The sequence below is a fragment of the Taeniopygia guttata genome, chromosome 5 (genome assembly GCF_048771995.1).
Source record: "Taeniopygia guttata chromosome 5, bTaeGut7.mat, whole genome shotgun sequence".
Taxonomy (NCBI): Eukaryota; Metazoa; Chordata; class Aves; order Passeriformes; family Estrildidae; genus Taeniopygia; species Taeniopygia guttata.
In genome coordinates this window covers 54542328-54558040 of record NC_133030.1, presented here as the reverse complement: position 1 = coordinate 54558040, position 15713 = coordinate 54542328, and the positions used below count along the sequence as shown (strand labels likewise).

The 15713-nt window shown below is 41.9% G+C and overlaps 1 protein-coding gene across 14 annotated transcripts in view; it reads left to right on the top strand.

Moving 5' to 3' along the window:
* Nucleotides 1–11814, top strand: part of CDC42BPB (CDC42 binding protein kinase beta) — a 90989-nt gene extending 79175 nt beyond the window's left edge. For 6 of the 14 annotated variants that reach the window (XM_030275044.4, XM_030275038.4, XM_030275037.4 and 3 more), the window contains 10 exons: nucleotides 143–205; nucleotides 2431–3027; nucleotides 5945–6042; nucleotides 6154–6238; nucleotides 6385–6505; nucleotides 6597–6714; nucleotides 7641–7679; nucleotides 7809–7917; nucleotides 8009–8079; nucleotides 10082–11814. In XM_030275044.4, coding sequence (XP_030130904.2) covers nucleotides 143–205; nucleotides 2431–3027; nucleotides 5945–6042; nucleotides 6154–6238; nucleotides 6385–6505; nucleotides 6597–6714; nucleotides 7641–7679; nucleotides 7809–7917; nucleotides 8009–8079; nucleotides 10082–10213 — 1433 coding nt within the window. In that variant the 3' untranslated portion in view covers nucleotides 10214–11814. The remainder of the gene's footprint in view (nucleotides 1–142; nucleotides 206–2430; nucleotides 3028–5944; nucleotides 6043–6153; nucleotides 6239–6384; nucleotides 6506–6596; nucleotides 6715–7640; nucleotides 7680–7808; nucleotides 7918–8008; nucleotides 8080–10081) is intronic. The other 8 variants (XM_032748886.3, XM_030275041.4, XM_030275043.4 and 5 more) reach the window with 3 other exon arrangements.
* The last annotated feature ends 3899 nt before the right edge of the window (nucleotides 11815–15713 follow it).

Here is a 15713-nt window from a genome sequence, read left to right as displayed (position 1 = left end):
TGTGTGAACTCAAGCAAAATTGATTTGTTGGTGAAAATCTGTTAGTGCAGAAATTTTTTCAGCTGTTCAAAACAAACAGCCTGTTTTGAAGATAAGACCAAGCATAGCTGAATTAATGGCCTTTTTTTCCCTCTTGGTTTAGATCGAGATAGAATAGCAATTGGTTCAGAAGAAGGACTGTATGTGATAGAGGTGACCCGTGATGGTAAGTTAGGCCATAATGCATGCAGTAATTACATACAAAATAATGAGCTCCATAACTTTTAGTGCTGCTGTAATATAGGTTGCACAACAGCCTTTCATGTATAGTAAGTATTAAGCACTCAGTTAAACGATGAGAAGGAAAAGTGAATGTGAGATATAAGCACTAATTTGGTCATTATCATTACATTCAGATGACTGGCTGAAATTAAAGGGATGAGTTACTGGGCATATTCTGACACATTCTCACCTTAGCTGTGTTCCCACAGCAGGTATCAAAATGCTTCAGCACACAGAGCGTGCACAGCACACACAAAGTTTGTAGACTTCCCTTTAAAGCCTCCATGTCGTGTCTGTTTCTTCCAGAAATTTGACAACCACTCACATTCTCTTGAAAACCAATGGTGTCCAAAGCAAAAGTATCTTGGGGTGCTAGTCTTGTCAGTGATTTTCTCAATTCCTTTTTCTTTGTAATTTAGTTTGTGGCTATTAGAAAGTTGGATTTTACTCATGCTAAAGCTTGCATTTCAATGTAAAATAAAGAGTGAATATAAGTTTTTAAAGACTTACTTGACTTCCAAAATTGAATTATATCAGGGATTTGGTTTTGGGTCAAAAGAAAATTCTCCTTGTTTAGAATAAGACATTGCCCAATTCCAGTAGGAACTGCTTTATACATGGAGACAGCAGATATTTGGAATTCTTTTTAGGAGTAATGAATGCCATTCCTTTGAGTAAACTTCCAGTGGTCATAATTCTTTAAGTAGTTAGATATAAACATAACTTGAGATGCAAATAATTCCAGGAATTCCAGTACAGATTCTTGCATAAAAGAAAGTTGTAAATTTAATTTGAAAGGTCATTTCCTAAAGGAACAATTACCTGCATCACCGTGTTATATGTAAATGTGAAAATTAATTATCAGTTTTGGTTTTAAGTTAAGAGATATTTAGCACTTCTGTGTGTTAATAGCATTTTTATAAATCGTAATCTGTTTTTCATTTTATGGCACTTGTAATTTTTTGTGTTAATTAACTGCCAACTGTTTATAGCAAAGGTCTTTGGTTAGAATATTGCTTAATTCTTGACAAATAAGCTGGAGTTGGAGCTAGGAAGGAAACCATTTCTCTGTGGCAAAGCCAGTTATTTCATAGAGCATTTCTTCAGACATTTCATCTATTTATTCACATACACCACAACAGCACTTTGTGATTTAAACAGCTAAAGTCTTATTGCCAAGTTTAAAGTATTTGGTAACTTTGACTACATTACTCAACTGTTACTGAAAAAACGCAAAGAATTTCCAATGAAGTGTTCTCCTTTTTTTTAACTACAGTTCACAAATATTTTTAATGCATTCAGCTAGCAGAAAAATGAAAGTTGCAATTTAATTTTATTGATTTATGCTTATTAAGTTTCCTAGTTTATAATTGCTCTTCTTTTGTACCCCATTAAATACTCACTACATTCTTGAAAGTTCTATAGCCAAGATCCCCAGAGAGCACACATTGTACCCAGCCCCCCTAGCTGCTTTTAACCCTGCTTTAAAAGAATGCAAATAGCAAAACTCCCCATGGGTAGCCTGGCTAGTCCTTGTTCTGAATTTTCGTGGTGCCTGTCCTGAACCTCTCTTCCTGCAGCCTAAGCCCATTCCTACTCATCCTTTCCATTCTTTCCCCATCACAAAGAGCATTTTTCTGCCTTTCCATATATGTGTTTTACACCCCCTTACTGTACTGCTTTTGTACCTGGCTGAGAGATCTGCCAACAGTACAGCATTTTGTCTCCTCACTTTTCAGGATTAAATACTTTCTATTTCTTGTCTGTGTATTCTGCTAATTTGGTTGTCCTCCAAAATTTACTAAAAATGCTGATGTTTTCCTGGAGGTGGAACCCACTTCTGAAGATGCAGCATCTTTCACTGTACAGATGGTACAGATACAATTATATAAAGAAATTTCTCAGTTTATCCTACATGTTAAGAAGCATTTTCCCACAAAGTGTTGTTGAGATTTTTTTATGAATAGAGAAGATTACAGGAATGCCTTGTTTCATTGTTTGCTCTGAGAATTAGTAACAGAGAATCAAACATGTGTAATAAGTGCTCTTCCTCACCTGGTACATGTCTGTGTTTAGATTAATTTTCAGCTATCACTATGTAGCACTGCAGTGTTTCTGAGCCTGGTGATTTTCCTGTTTAACTTATGCCAGCTCTTGTTTCCTCTGCAGTGATAGTCCGAGCTGCTGACTGCAAGAAGGTGTACCAGATAGAGCTTGCTCCCAAAGAAAAAATCATCATCCTCATCTGTGGTCGGAACCATCATGTCCACCTTTACCCCTGGGCCTCTCTGGATGGGTCAGAAGGGAACTTTGACATTAAGCTTGCAGAAACTAAAGGCTGCCAATTGATTACAACTGGAACGCTAAAGAAGACTTCTTCTACTTGTTTGTTTGTGGCTGTCAAACGACAGGTTTTTTGCTATGAAATTCACAGAACTAAACCTTTCCACAAAAAATTCAGTGAAATTCTAGCTCCAGGAATTGTACAGTGGATGACAGTGTTCAAGGACAAGCTCTGTGTTGGCTACCAGTCTGGGTTCTCTCTGTTGACCATCCAGGGAGATGGACAATCTATAAACCTGGTAAATCCTAATGACCCCTCGCTTATCTTCCTCTCACAGCAGTCTTTTGATGCCCTTTGTGCTGTGGAGCTCAGTAATGAGGAATACCTGCTTTGCTTCAGCCATATGGGAGTTTACGTCGATTCGCAAGGTCGAAGGTCACGCATGCAGGAACTAATGTGGCCTGCAACTCCTGTTGCCTGTAGTATGTATATGTTTTTCTGTTGCCATATCCCTGTTGCTGCTTTACTTGTCAAAAAATACTCAGCATTGTATTCGGTTTTGCTTCAGTTTGTCTCTGAATATCGAATTTAAGTTTTGATGAGTTAACAGATACATGGTTCTTCCTGGTGATAGGTTTGGACTTGGAGATCCTGGATGCTGCAAGAAATGCTCTGTCTTACTACACAACACAGAAGAATAATTAGTAGAATGCAAAATAATTTTTACAGAGAGTAGTCCTGGATGCAGGACAGTGCAAGAGTACCTGTCTGTGAAATTCTATAAAGATTTTTGTTCACCTAGAGAGCAGAAGTCCAGTTGCCTGCAGGGTGTCTTCTGTGTACTGTACTGAAAGTACAATAGAAAGTTGAAGAAGAAATGTAACTGCAAGTCTAAAGATTCATAAAGAAATAAGAGATAAAAATTTTCTCCTTTTGGTTTTTAATTTTAGGGGGACAATATCCAAAAATAGTATAGGTAGAGGGTAATATTTGAACCACTCTGTTTGTTTCAGGAGCATTGGTTATCACCTTAGTAGAATAGAGGCACATGCAGAGCATTTTTCAATATTCAGTAGTCAAAGGCAGTTGATAAATCTGGTATTTCTATTTGAAGCTCAAATAGCAATTAAATTTTTTTGAATGAATGAAGGAAATAAATAGCTTTTTGTTTAAGTAGTATAGCAAGGAGTTGGTTTGATCAGGCCAGGCCCTAATAGGAATGTGTTTAATTGTATTTGATTTGAACTGAAATTGTTTGCTTACTTTACTCTGACCTAGTTCTGTACAGTAGTCTGAAGCAAAGTCCCAAGGAAACAATGTAGTGGCAAATTTACTTTAAAACATTATTAGCTACGCCTAATGTTTCCACTTCCTTAATCAGCTTTACAGTTTTTTGCATTTCAGCAAACTAAAATTGCTAGTTAATGGTTTTGTCTGTTATTATTAGAAGTGTTCTTACTGTAAACTATTTTGTAACATTCTTGTATGTGCAGTCCTGAGTGGTGCTGGCCTTGGGCTGTTTCTGTAGAAGCAGAAACATTTTCTGCTGTCAGAGGGAACTGAATTATTTCCCTTTTCATTAGACTTGTCCTCCCTCCTTAGTCCTGGTGTCTGTCAGTAGTGATGGTGGGTTTAGCTATCCTATCAGGAGGTTGTAAAGTTACAGAAAGGTTTGGTTGGAAGGGATCTTAAAGATCACTTAGTTCCAACTCCCCTGCCATGGGCAGGGACACCTTCTACTAAACCAATTTCTCAAAGCTCCATCCAACCTGACCTTAAACACTAGCCTGGGTAGAGGAGCTTCTTCCACATCTCCATGAGCAACTTGTACCAGTGCCTCACCACCCTCACAATAAGGAATTTCTTCCTAATATCTAGTCTAAACCCACTCTCAGGTTGAAGTCATTTCTCCTGTTATATCACTCCATGCCCTTGTAAAAAATCCCCCTCCAGCTCCCATGTAGCCTCTTTAGGTACTGGAAGGTGCTGTGAAGTCTCCCCAGAGTCTTCTCCAGGCTGAGAACAGCTCCAGCACTTTTAGCCAGTCTTCATAGGAAAGACCAACAAAGTGGAAGTGATTCTGCTGTGGTAAAACACCATCTTGTAGAGAGGTTTTGGGCTAAAACAGAGAATTTGTGTGGGGCATTCAGTGCCCTTGCCCCAGGGAGGGCAGGGTGAGCACTAGCCCAGCTGTTACCCTGGCTGGCCCGTCGGGGTTGCCCCTGCAGCAGCCTGGTGCTGGTGCCCTGTGCTGAGCCTGGGTGTCCTGGGGCTGTGTGGCTCCCGTGCAGCCTGGTGCAAAGCCTTGGAGCCAGCTGCTCTGGAGGCTGGAGCTTGGCAGGCACAGACTCTCTGGGAACCACTTGAGATCTGGTCAAGCTCATCAGCTCTGACTGGCAAGTGCCAGCCTTGGCTACAGATGGTGTTTCTGCCTGATGCTCGGTTGTCCCTCTTGATTTGAACATCCAAGCCAACTAAGACCACATGTGATAGATGCTTGACCATAAATCACTTTTGTGTTACATTTTTATGATAGCTGTCCAAGGCATTCTTTTAATGAATTTAAAAAAACAGCACCACAGCTGTACTTCAGTTCTTCTAAGAAGATTCTGTGATGTGTTTAGTGTCCTACTGGGTTATTTTCATTTTGTTCATTGAAGCATCTTCTCCCTATTAAGTCCCTTAAGTTTCTAGTAACTGCTTTTTACATCAGGAGACAGTCTTTACATGAGCAGAACCATGTTGATACAAAGCTCTAGAGATCTCTGCTTTTCGTTTGACCTAAAATAAACTTGTCTGCTGATGCCTTTTATGCTTTAAAAAAAAAAAAAGTTGAAAAGAGAAAATGAGTTACGGGCTTTAAGCACTGTGACATTTTTCTGTTGACTTGATGAAAGTAACCCATACATGAATATCTAAAGCTAGAAAATTGTAAGCAAAAGAGGAAGGAAATTGAGAGCAGATCTGCATCATGAGTTCATGGCCCAGCTCACAGATGGTGGCTTTCTCATCTCCTCTGTACTCAGCAGATGTGTAGTTAGTTTGCTTCTTCTGAAGTGAAGTAATCCATAGCAAAGCTAGCTGCTCAGATCTTACCACCTAGCATTTGTATGCATCTGAAAACTTCAGATGCCATTTTGCAATTTCATGAAATGGCAATGTGAAGTTTTAAAAAATACTGAGAGTCAAATTTAAATATTTCCATAATGCTGGTAGTTGTCGTTAGCAAATCTATTCTCACAAAAAAATCTGTTTGAAACTGGGGCTTTGAACGTGTGTTCTAAAATATATCTTGCACATAGTGGAAAACTTGTAACTGTTGAAATCTGTTCAAATGTTTGTCAGTTTTGCACTACTGGAATGACATTAGAGTTTTCTGTTTGTTTTCTATGAATGCAGGTTGCAATTCTTCATATGTAACAGTGTATAGCGAGTATGGTGTTGATGTGTTTGATGTTAACACTATGGAATGGGTCCAGACTATTGGCCTGCGAAGGGTAAGTAATTTTCTTTGAATACTGAACTTAATTGGGTTACTTTCAAATGAGGTGTTTCTTCAGAGTGTATGCTAGACTTGAGGTAATTTTCTGTCTCCTTCCTCAAAACAGATCAGACCATTAAACATGGATGGCACACTGAACCTCCTTAACTGTGAGCCACCAAGGTTAATATATTTCAAGAACAAGTTTTCAGGTGAGTCCTGAACAAGGGTAGAAATGTGGAACTCATTCTAACTGGTTCATTTTCACCATGTTACCTTTGCACGAGATTAAACTTCTGTTGAGTGTGTCTGGGTCAGCCTGTACCTCTGTGTGTGAAATTACTTTGTGATGTTACAGCAGGAGCTGGCCTCAGTGTACCAGAAACCTCTGACAATAGCAAGAAGCAAATGCTTCGAACCAGGAGCAAAAGAAGATTCGTATTTAAGGTTCCTGAGGAAGAGCGGTTACAGCAAAGGCGGTAAGAATTTATTTATAAAAAACAACTGAATATACATGATGACATGCAGAGACTGGGAATGCTAATAGTAAAAATCACTCTTGTTTTTTAGGGAAATGCTTAGAGACCCTGAGCTAAGGTCAAAGATGATTTCTAACCCAACAAATTTCAACCACGTGGCTCACATGGGACCAGGAGATGGAATGCAGGTCCTCATGGACCTCCCACTGGTAAAATACATTTATAAGGAGGGGATACATATGTGCATTTGTTCTTGCTCACAAAAGCTGTGAAGATGAGCTGGATGGGCTCAAGTATTATCCCTGTACCAAATTCTTCTTTAAATCCTTTTGAGAAAGGTGAACCTTCCTGCTGTGCAATGCTTCTAAATCTTGTGCAAGGAAATACTGTTAGCTGACTTTGAATGAGACACTGAAAGACAGGTATCATTGCCAGGAGCTTGTTAGCAGTTTTGTATATAATCAGTTTCTCCTCCTTCATTTTTCTTGTTTGTCTTAAAACAACAGAATGAATTTCCTTTCCCCTCATCCTCTCAACATTCTGCTCTTGGTATCACCCCCAACAGGCTTTGAGCACGTCTATCACATGAGCCCTATCTCAGCTGAAATCTCTCTCCAGAGTGACCATTCCTCACTGCAAGGCTCCCTTCTGCTTTCTTCCTCTTCCTGTCCCTCCTCTGCTTCCCTAGCAAGGGTAGGAGTAGCTACAAACTGTTAGGAACTGGAATATGGTATGCTTGTGGCACTTCACCAATTCTAGAGCAATAACAAGGGGAAAAAACTAATGCTGTGGAGGTAACTAAAATGCATGCGACTTGCAGTGCTTTATAGCATTAATTTTATTTTGTATTTAACTAATACAGCATTTTATGAGCTATTTTAGTGTTAAATCTACAAGATGAAGACATGAAGATACACTTTTATTTTCTGTATGTATCATCTGTGCTAGAGCTGCTAGTCAGGCTTTCTCTTGTCTTTCTCACATAGCCCAGATGTGGGTCAGGCATTTGTCATTTCAGCAGGAGGAGGAAGGAAAGCAGAGCTGTTAATGCAGTCCTGTCCCTTCATAGAGGGTTTGCTGGCTGACAGGGTTCAGTGGCTGCTATGGGGCTTAGTTCTTTCTCTGTCTTTCTCAGGGTTTGTGTCTGTTACTGAAAATATGTGGATGTGGTCAAGTAAGTTCAGTTTTTCTACCAACACTGGGTTGTAATAGCTTCAAAAGCACAGTAAAGTTTTCATGAGTAACAGCTTCTTCTTGGATAGCTTTTGTTGCTGGCTAACAAGGTGTTTCATTTACACTGTAGAGTGTCCTACCTCCTGCCCAGGATGAAAAATCCTGTCCATCTTCAGCTAACCTGTCACGGCAGCAGCAGCAGCAGAGAAACAAAACCTACATCTCATGGCCCTCATCAAGTAAGGCTGGGAGCAAGCTGCTCACTTCTGAGCTGCAATCTGTGATGCCAACAGGAGCTGTAAACTGCCTTGTGTCCTTTTCTCTCTCCAGGTGGCAGCGATGTGGGAGCAGCCATGCCTTCCCGCAGCATGTCCGACCCTGACCAGGAGTTTGACAAAGAGGTAAAACAGCTTCTGTACACGGAGATCTACGATATCCTGCTGACGTAGATTCTTTTTCCAATAAATTACATTCCCAAGGAAATACTTCATAGAGATGTTTATGGAGATGTTTTCTTTCCATAAGTGTTTTTCCCAGCTTGTAATACATGTTTGCAAGTTAGATATACCAGCACAAAAGCAAAGCTGTGAGACAATCTTCTTATGGTGGTATTTTAAGCAGTGTAATGTCTTTGATTAAGCTTTATAGGCAACGGAAATTTGACTAATTGATGAAATGTCCTCAAAGTTCCTAAAAATGTTCTCTGGGATATTAGTATAGAATAGCAAAGTAATATGACTAGTTAGATAATTTTCTGTGCTGTCTTAAGGAAGACTTTTTGTCATGTAACTTGGGAAAGAATCAAATTTCTAATACATAAAACTGCTTTTAGCAAGAATAAGAGTATGTGCCAGTAGTCACCAAACTTAAAATGCCCTGGCTCTAGAAAACTGATGTTCCTGGACGTGGAGAAGATACATAATTTTTATATCTGTGATTTATCATGTGTTTTCTGCCAAGCTTTGCAAAGCACTGTCTGTGCAAGGAAAGTGTTAGGAATTATTCCTGGGAAGCAAAGTCCCTGATTAAGATATTTTTTAGTGCTTTTTGGTACCAAATTGCAGGCCCATATAATGCTCTGAATTTTAAACCATGTTTTTGTGAAGCCAGACTTTTGCTGGATGCCTTAGCACATGCCAAGTCCAGAGTTCTGATGGCTCCTGTGATCTGTTTTCCTTTGTAACCTTCAGTTAGCCATTAAAAGCACATGAAAGTGGGGATCTCTAAACATGAGTATTTTTGAAACAGGCTTGGTTTTCAAAGGTGGTTACTGTGGACTATGTTAGTTATTCTGCTCACCCTTCCCAAACTCCATTATAGTCCGTGCTCTAATGGTGATTGTTTGTAGGCATGACTAATGAGAGATTCAAAAGGGATTTTTTTACAATGTTTTCTCTTTTTGGTAACACTTACAATTTTTTATGACTTGTTAAACTTAAAAAAATAATAGTTTGAAACTAGAAAGAGGGTCTAATAACACCTTTTGGCTTTATACTATTTCTACCATGGCTTTTGACTTTATGAACTGGATCATGTTAGGATAATCTTGTTGTAGATTATCTTATTTTTGTTCAAGCCATGCAAAATCTTCTGAACAGCATTCTTGAAGGATGTTACCTTTCAATCTATTTGCTAAGTATATATTTCCCTTTCTTGAAAACAACTTGCTGCAGTGGTAACAGGTTTGGGGGTTTTTTTTTGTGTGCAGTATTTCATTAGCTGTGAATCTGTGCAGTGCTCAGAATTGTAACACACCAAAATAGTGGGAAACTTGCCAGCCAACCTGTGGAAGTGAGACCAGCCTGTGAAGGCAAATATCCAACAAGTAATCTCATACTGGGGAAATAACTGTGGATAGTCTTTATTAGATATTGACGTAGGATGTACCCACTAAGTATATTCTGTTTCCAGATCTCCAGACAGATTCTTGGCAGCCTTCACTCATTTGTCAGGCACGTCACAGGCTTGTTGCTGTTTTTTAAACAGTTCATAATGCTTGTTTCATTCCTCCTCACCAAACTGAAGATGATTTGACCATAGTTTTTATATATTTACATGGGCAGATAAAGCTACTCCTGGGCTATAAAAATTGCAGGCTGGTAAATTATGAACAAATAGATGCATTCCATCAGGAAAGCTTTGCAATGGCTAAAGGAGAGGAGCCAGAGATGTAGCAATTTCCACATACTTTACCATAATTCCAATTGTGTTAGAAGGTCACCTTTGGGACTGCGCTAGAGCCTGTTGATGGTAATGGAAGTGGAATGTTTAACTGTGGAATTAATCTAATGCACACTGCTTCGTAGATGTTGCTCATCCTCATTTTTGAGTGCCTTTGAAAGCTTTTGAGTGTAAAGAATTCACTTCAAGTAAACATAATTCTTTAATGTTTCTCATTAACAGCCTGATTCAGACTCCACCAAACACTCTACTCCATCTAACAGCTCAAATCCAAGTGGTCCCCCAAGTCCCAACTCTCCTCATAGGAATCAGCTTACACTAGATGGACTGGACCAGTCGACCTGTGATGCGTAACGCCACCGCTCTCGCCATTCCGGCTCCTGTCACCCACTGCTCCTTGGTGTTCAACAGCAGGGCAAAGCCGCCTCAGATGCTAGTGCCAAGACTGACAGACTCTCTAGGGTTGTACAAGAATAATTATATATCCAGATTGTAGATACAAACTATGGAAATGAAGAAAATTCTTTACTAATAGCGGTTGAGCTTTTTATGCAGAATTGTTCACTGCTCGGTTACGGTTGATTCCTTTCTGCACAGCTGTGATACAGTTTTATTGCATAGGAGCATTTAAGGCCACCAGTAAATAGTCTTATTCTTATGGTGAAAGAGAAATAGAGTTACTGATAATGTTGCTACAATATCAGGAATATTATTTTTCTATAGAATGATGTAATGTCTGATTAGCAGGAAATCCTTTTAGACAGAATTTGGACTTCTAAATAGGAAATGTGAGCAGGGCTAGTTACATCCTCAGATGAATACACTTTTCCCTTTTTCCTGTAACTGTTTCTTTCCTAAATCTTAAGGAGAATGGTAGGAAGCTGTAGGTAGTTTCCAACATCAGTAGAATCACCAGGAAGTCAAAGAAAAGCTGGTTATAGTTTTGTGGCCTTTTAATTCATTTAGCCATTACATATACAGCTGCATAACTGTATTTCTATCTTTCTACCAACTTTTTAGTCTTGTACATAGGACTACTGACAGTTATCTCTTTACCATTCCCTGCTTTTAGTCCTCATCAGTCATTAGTCAGGGCTTTTAAAATACTGCTGTGAAAAAAACTGTACTCCTCATTCCTGCCTTTCTCCTCCTGAGAAGTTGTTTCTCCTGGGTTTTTGGTGTAAGGACACACTACGCTGTTTAGCTAGCAAGCCTTCTTGTGGACACATTGCCCTTGGAGTCTGCTTGACCCCAGGGACTGTATCGCACTAAAACATCAGTCTGTTCATTGGTTACCAAAGTGGAACGTGAAGGATGTGTAACTGGGGGTGCTGCTTTCTCATTAATTGTATCCTCACCTGCATGAAGACCCCATGATTATTAATCAAGTATTGATCATGTAGAAAAATGCACAACACACTCCTGTATATTTTGCGATGGCCCACGTGCGGTGATGTTTTGCGTGTATATTTAATCTCATGCTTCCATGTATTATACATTTAGTACTCAAAGATTTGTGACCATGTTTCATTAAAAGCTTGTAATTAATTCAGTGGCTGGCATATCCAGTTTGTCATTGTCACACTAGTGTGCCTTCTGTGCCAATTTTATGACAGTTGGATGTCACTTATTTAAAATTCAGTTTAAATGGGCTAATGATATACCAATGGCTAATGTTCTTTTCTGAAACACTGTATAGGACGTGCACTTATCTTTAGTTTAAACTGAGTGTTCTAGTCAACATTTAATCCTGTTACGTTAAGTGTTCGACAGTACTTGCTCTTTTTCTCAGATTCTTGATAAAGGGGCTCAGTTAGAGCTGGACACTACTGCTTTGGGGGTTTTCTGGTTTTTACTTTTTTAATGTAAGTCTAAGTCTTTGTAATTATTGAATTGTGAGAACATTTTTGAACAATTTACATGTCAATAAAGCAGAAGAGGGAGGTTTTAAAGTTTATAGTCGTCTGTCTTGACATCTGAAAACAATCTACCATTGACACTTGCTTCAGTCTCATGGTAAATCCCTTTGTTCACATGGACATTTGACATAAACTGAAGGTATTTTGGAGCTCCATACCCAAGCACTGCAAGAGAGGTGCGTGTTTCTGAAGGTGAATGAGTATTCAGGAGCCATGGAAGTCCTTTTGGTGGAATACAGCACTGAAATTTTGTGCCCTAGGTTTGTTTTGATTTACTGGCCCTATTAATTCCCTTCTAAATGATTTATATGACTCGTTACTTACAGCTGAAGCATGGTAAGGAGGCTGCAGGGTCTATTCATGCATCTTAACTATCATAAAACAATAAAATATATTTCACTTGTCAAAGCAGTACTCCCAAGGAAAGGCTTAGGAACATTTCAAGGATTGGTGTGTGAATGGTGCAGTCCCTCATATAGGGATTTTTTTTTTTTACAGCTCTCCTCATGCTCTGGTCTTTGAGCACCATAGAGCCCACTGTGGCTAGACAGTGCCAACATCTCCTCTAGGGTGTCCTAGGTAAGCATCCCTCATCCCTTGTGGAGTGCCAGGTGTTCCTGAACTGCTTCTTGGTTTGTCTTGCCCTTCACAGGAAAGGCCGAGCTGGGTTTTGGACCCTGCTGATCCTTGCCTGACCAAACCTACCTGGGCAAACTGGGATGAGTTGGCTTGGGAAAGTGCACCCACACTGCCCTGGGGATGGGGCGATAGCTGACAGGAGATTTGAGGGCTGTGTGCTGGAAGCCTTCTCACAAGTATTCATGCTAATCAGCCTTTGACTTTTAAAAAACATTTCTCCTGCTCTTGAGCTGATTTTTCTCTGCACAGTGAGGGCTTGGGATGACAACAAAGTCTTTAATTATGGGGGCATTAAATCATAGCACTCAGCAGTGCCAGGGCTTGGTTATAATTTAAGCAGGAGAACGTTTCTAGAAAAATTAATTAATTGCTCATATGAATACATTATTCTTTTTTTTTCCTGCTTAAGTCTGGCCAAGCAGAATTCTTTCCCAAGTCGTCCACCACAGCCCTTTGCAGTTCATCTTTTCCCCTACAGATTTTGACTCTAGTTACCTAAAGAGTCCTCTTGAGCCCTCAGGAAAATTTTCATAAATGCAGAAATTCAGGTGAAATGATTCTCTGACAATGCACTTTCTTATCCCTGGAGGCTACCAGTCTATGACTGAAAGTGAGGAATTGAGCTGTGCAAGGAATGAGGGTAATTTGGTGTCTGCCTGTTTCTCTCCTCATTCCATTTTCACAGAGGTATGACATCAGGTCCTGAAGCTGGAGTGGGGTGTACCACTCACTGGAACAATTGGTCACTTCTAGCACAGATGTTTTCCCCAAAAAGCTGAGTATTCTGGAATACATCATAGTATCACTTGCCACCCAACAACTAAACTCATCTTCCACCATCTCTTTCTACAGAACAGGTGTGCTGAGGATAAACAGCTTCCTAAATAGGTACAGTCTGCTGGAGACGGGGGGTGCATAAAAACTGGCTTTGACTTTGCAGGGTGAGTGCTTGACACAGTTAAGCCACAGGGAGGGCACTTCAGTGTGGAAATGATGGAGGTGCTGCAGGCACCCTTGTTCTGCACAGCGCCAGATTGGCGTCCCTGAGAGAAAGCAGATGTGTGAAAACCTTGAGAGCTGGCACTGGTAGCCTAAAGCACTGAGAAGCAGGAAAGTGTTGGAGGGAAGAGATGACTGTGGGGACTGAACTGCGCCTTGAGGTGCAGTTAAGCAAAGTGTTAGTGAATGGAAGGTGTTGTATCATGACCAAAACCCTTGTCTTGCTGAGTTTAACTTATTTCAAAACAAATAGGAACATGGCATTCTTGCATGCCAGGCTACTGGAGCATCTTGTGTTCCAGTTTGCACCATCTGCTCTGGATGAAGCGGCTCTGGCAGGCAGAGGGGAGGAGGACAAGCCAAAAATCAGCGTTCAGCTGCCCAGCCCTTGCCTTCCAATGCTGTGGCAGCAGCTCTGGCCGGCCTTCTGCCTGCTTGCACCCCTGTAAATGTGGCTCCCCTCTCAGCTTCCCCTTAACATGGGGGAGCTCATGCCCCCCTCACCCAGCGCAGGGCAGCCCCTTCCTGTGGGGACAGAGCTGTTCTCGTGTCCTGGGCTCGGTGCTGGCGGGGCAGCACATGGGGCTGGAGGGGCTCTGCTTGAGGGGAGGGGGTTCCATGGACACAGGACCACCTCAGGAGGGAAGGCACAGTGCCAGCACGATCTCAGTGCTTACAAGATGTCCTAAACGTGTGTTTGGGGACGGGGGTGATGATGAGACCGGGCATCAACTGCAGGCCTGGTGTGGGATGCCCAGGAAAGCCAAACGCTGGCAAGAGCAGGTCCCAGCGGTGCCTGATGCTCAGGCCAGCGCTGCTGGCAGGGTTAGCTGAGGACAGGAGCAGAAGACAGCAGGACGTGCTCAGCCAGCGGGAGCTGCAGTGCTGTGCTCCAGCCAGAGGAGGAACATGGACTAAGGAATCAGCCCCTTCCCTGTCCTTGCAGCAAATATTTTCCCTGCTCCCCAATAAGCTGCAGCACTTTTTTGTCATCTGACTGCACAGGTTCATGCAGGCTTATTGATGCTTTCTCATAGATAAAACCCTCAGATTTTTTTTCAGCCTCGCCTCCTTTGCTGTTTCTTGCGCAGTCCCTGCTCTGCAGTCCCGTGAGGACGAGCAGTGCGGAGCCCTGCGTGCTGATGGACGGGCCAGAGCTGCCACCCCGCAGTGCCCCAACCAGCTCCTGCACCCCGCTGAGACCAGGCCCTGCCAAAAGCCCCCCGCCACTGCTACCTCCTGCTGGAAGAGACAGAAAGAAAATTAATTCATTGAGCCAAATCTGTCCGCAGGCTCAGGGATATTTTGAGGACTCTGCCACAATCTGGGTTTGCACAACTTCTCTGAGTGGCTGTATCATGCAAAGGGAAGGCACTGTGCTGCGAGTTGGTGTCCATTAATAGTGTGCAGGTTGCTTTTTCTTTTGACACCCTAGGAAGCAACGACTCCTGAGATCTTGCCATTAACACTAATGCATTTTGAATTAGTCTGCCACAGTGGGGGACCCCTGACACTCAGGACCAGAAGCAAAACAAAGCCATCAGGTGCCGAGACCTGCGTGCACAGCCTCAGTGACATAAACCACCCATCTAATGTGCTGCTTACCAAGGATGTCTGTGAATTAAATTCCTTGTTTAGGCAGGATCCCAGGAGACATTTATGTACCAAACGCCTTTGCTCTGCCCTGCCTGCACCATGGGCTGTCTGTGTGCAGCAGTCATGGATACAATCACGGATACAATCACGGATACAGCTGTTTTTCCAGCAGCTCTTGGTCCCCCGGCATCACAAACTGACTCTGGTGCTTCATTTTGTTTCTGCAGAGCTCCCCCATCCCTGCAGCGCGTTCTGTACGAGTGAGCGGACGTGGCTCGTGAAGGAAAAGTACAGACTGTGCTCTGCTCGTGCACTGACAAAAATTGATCTCTGCATTAATTAAAGCCTCTATTGTAAGTGACCTCGAGCTGCTAATGCATTTTAAAAATGAAGCTTCACCAGCAGCAAACTCATACACGTAGGGGTGACCAGGTGGAGATTCCTGCCACGGGGCGGTCTGCCTCCCTCTGTGTCAGTGATGTGTCCCAGGATGGTGTCTGGCTCTACAAGCACATGCCTGCCCATGGCTCACCCTCGAATCCCTGTGTGACCAGACAGGACACAAAGCTGATGTCCTCAGCTGCTTGCAGGGGAGCTGCACCATCCTGACACCCTCCTGTGCAATGGTCCTGCTGCCAATGGGTTGTCTCTTCTCTCCCTCAGCCTGCAGCCATGAGACTCTCTTGCCTTTCCCCTTCTGC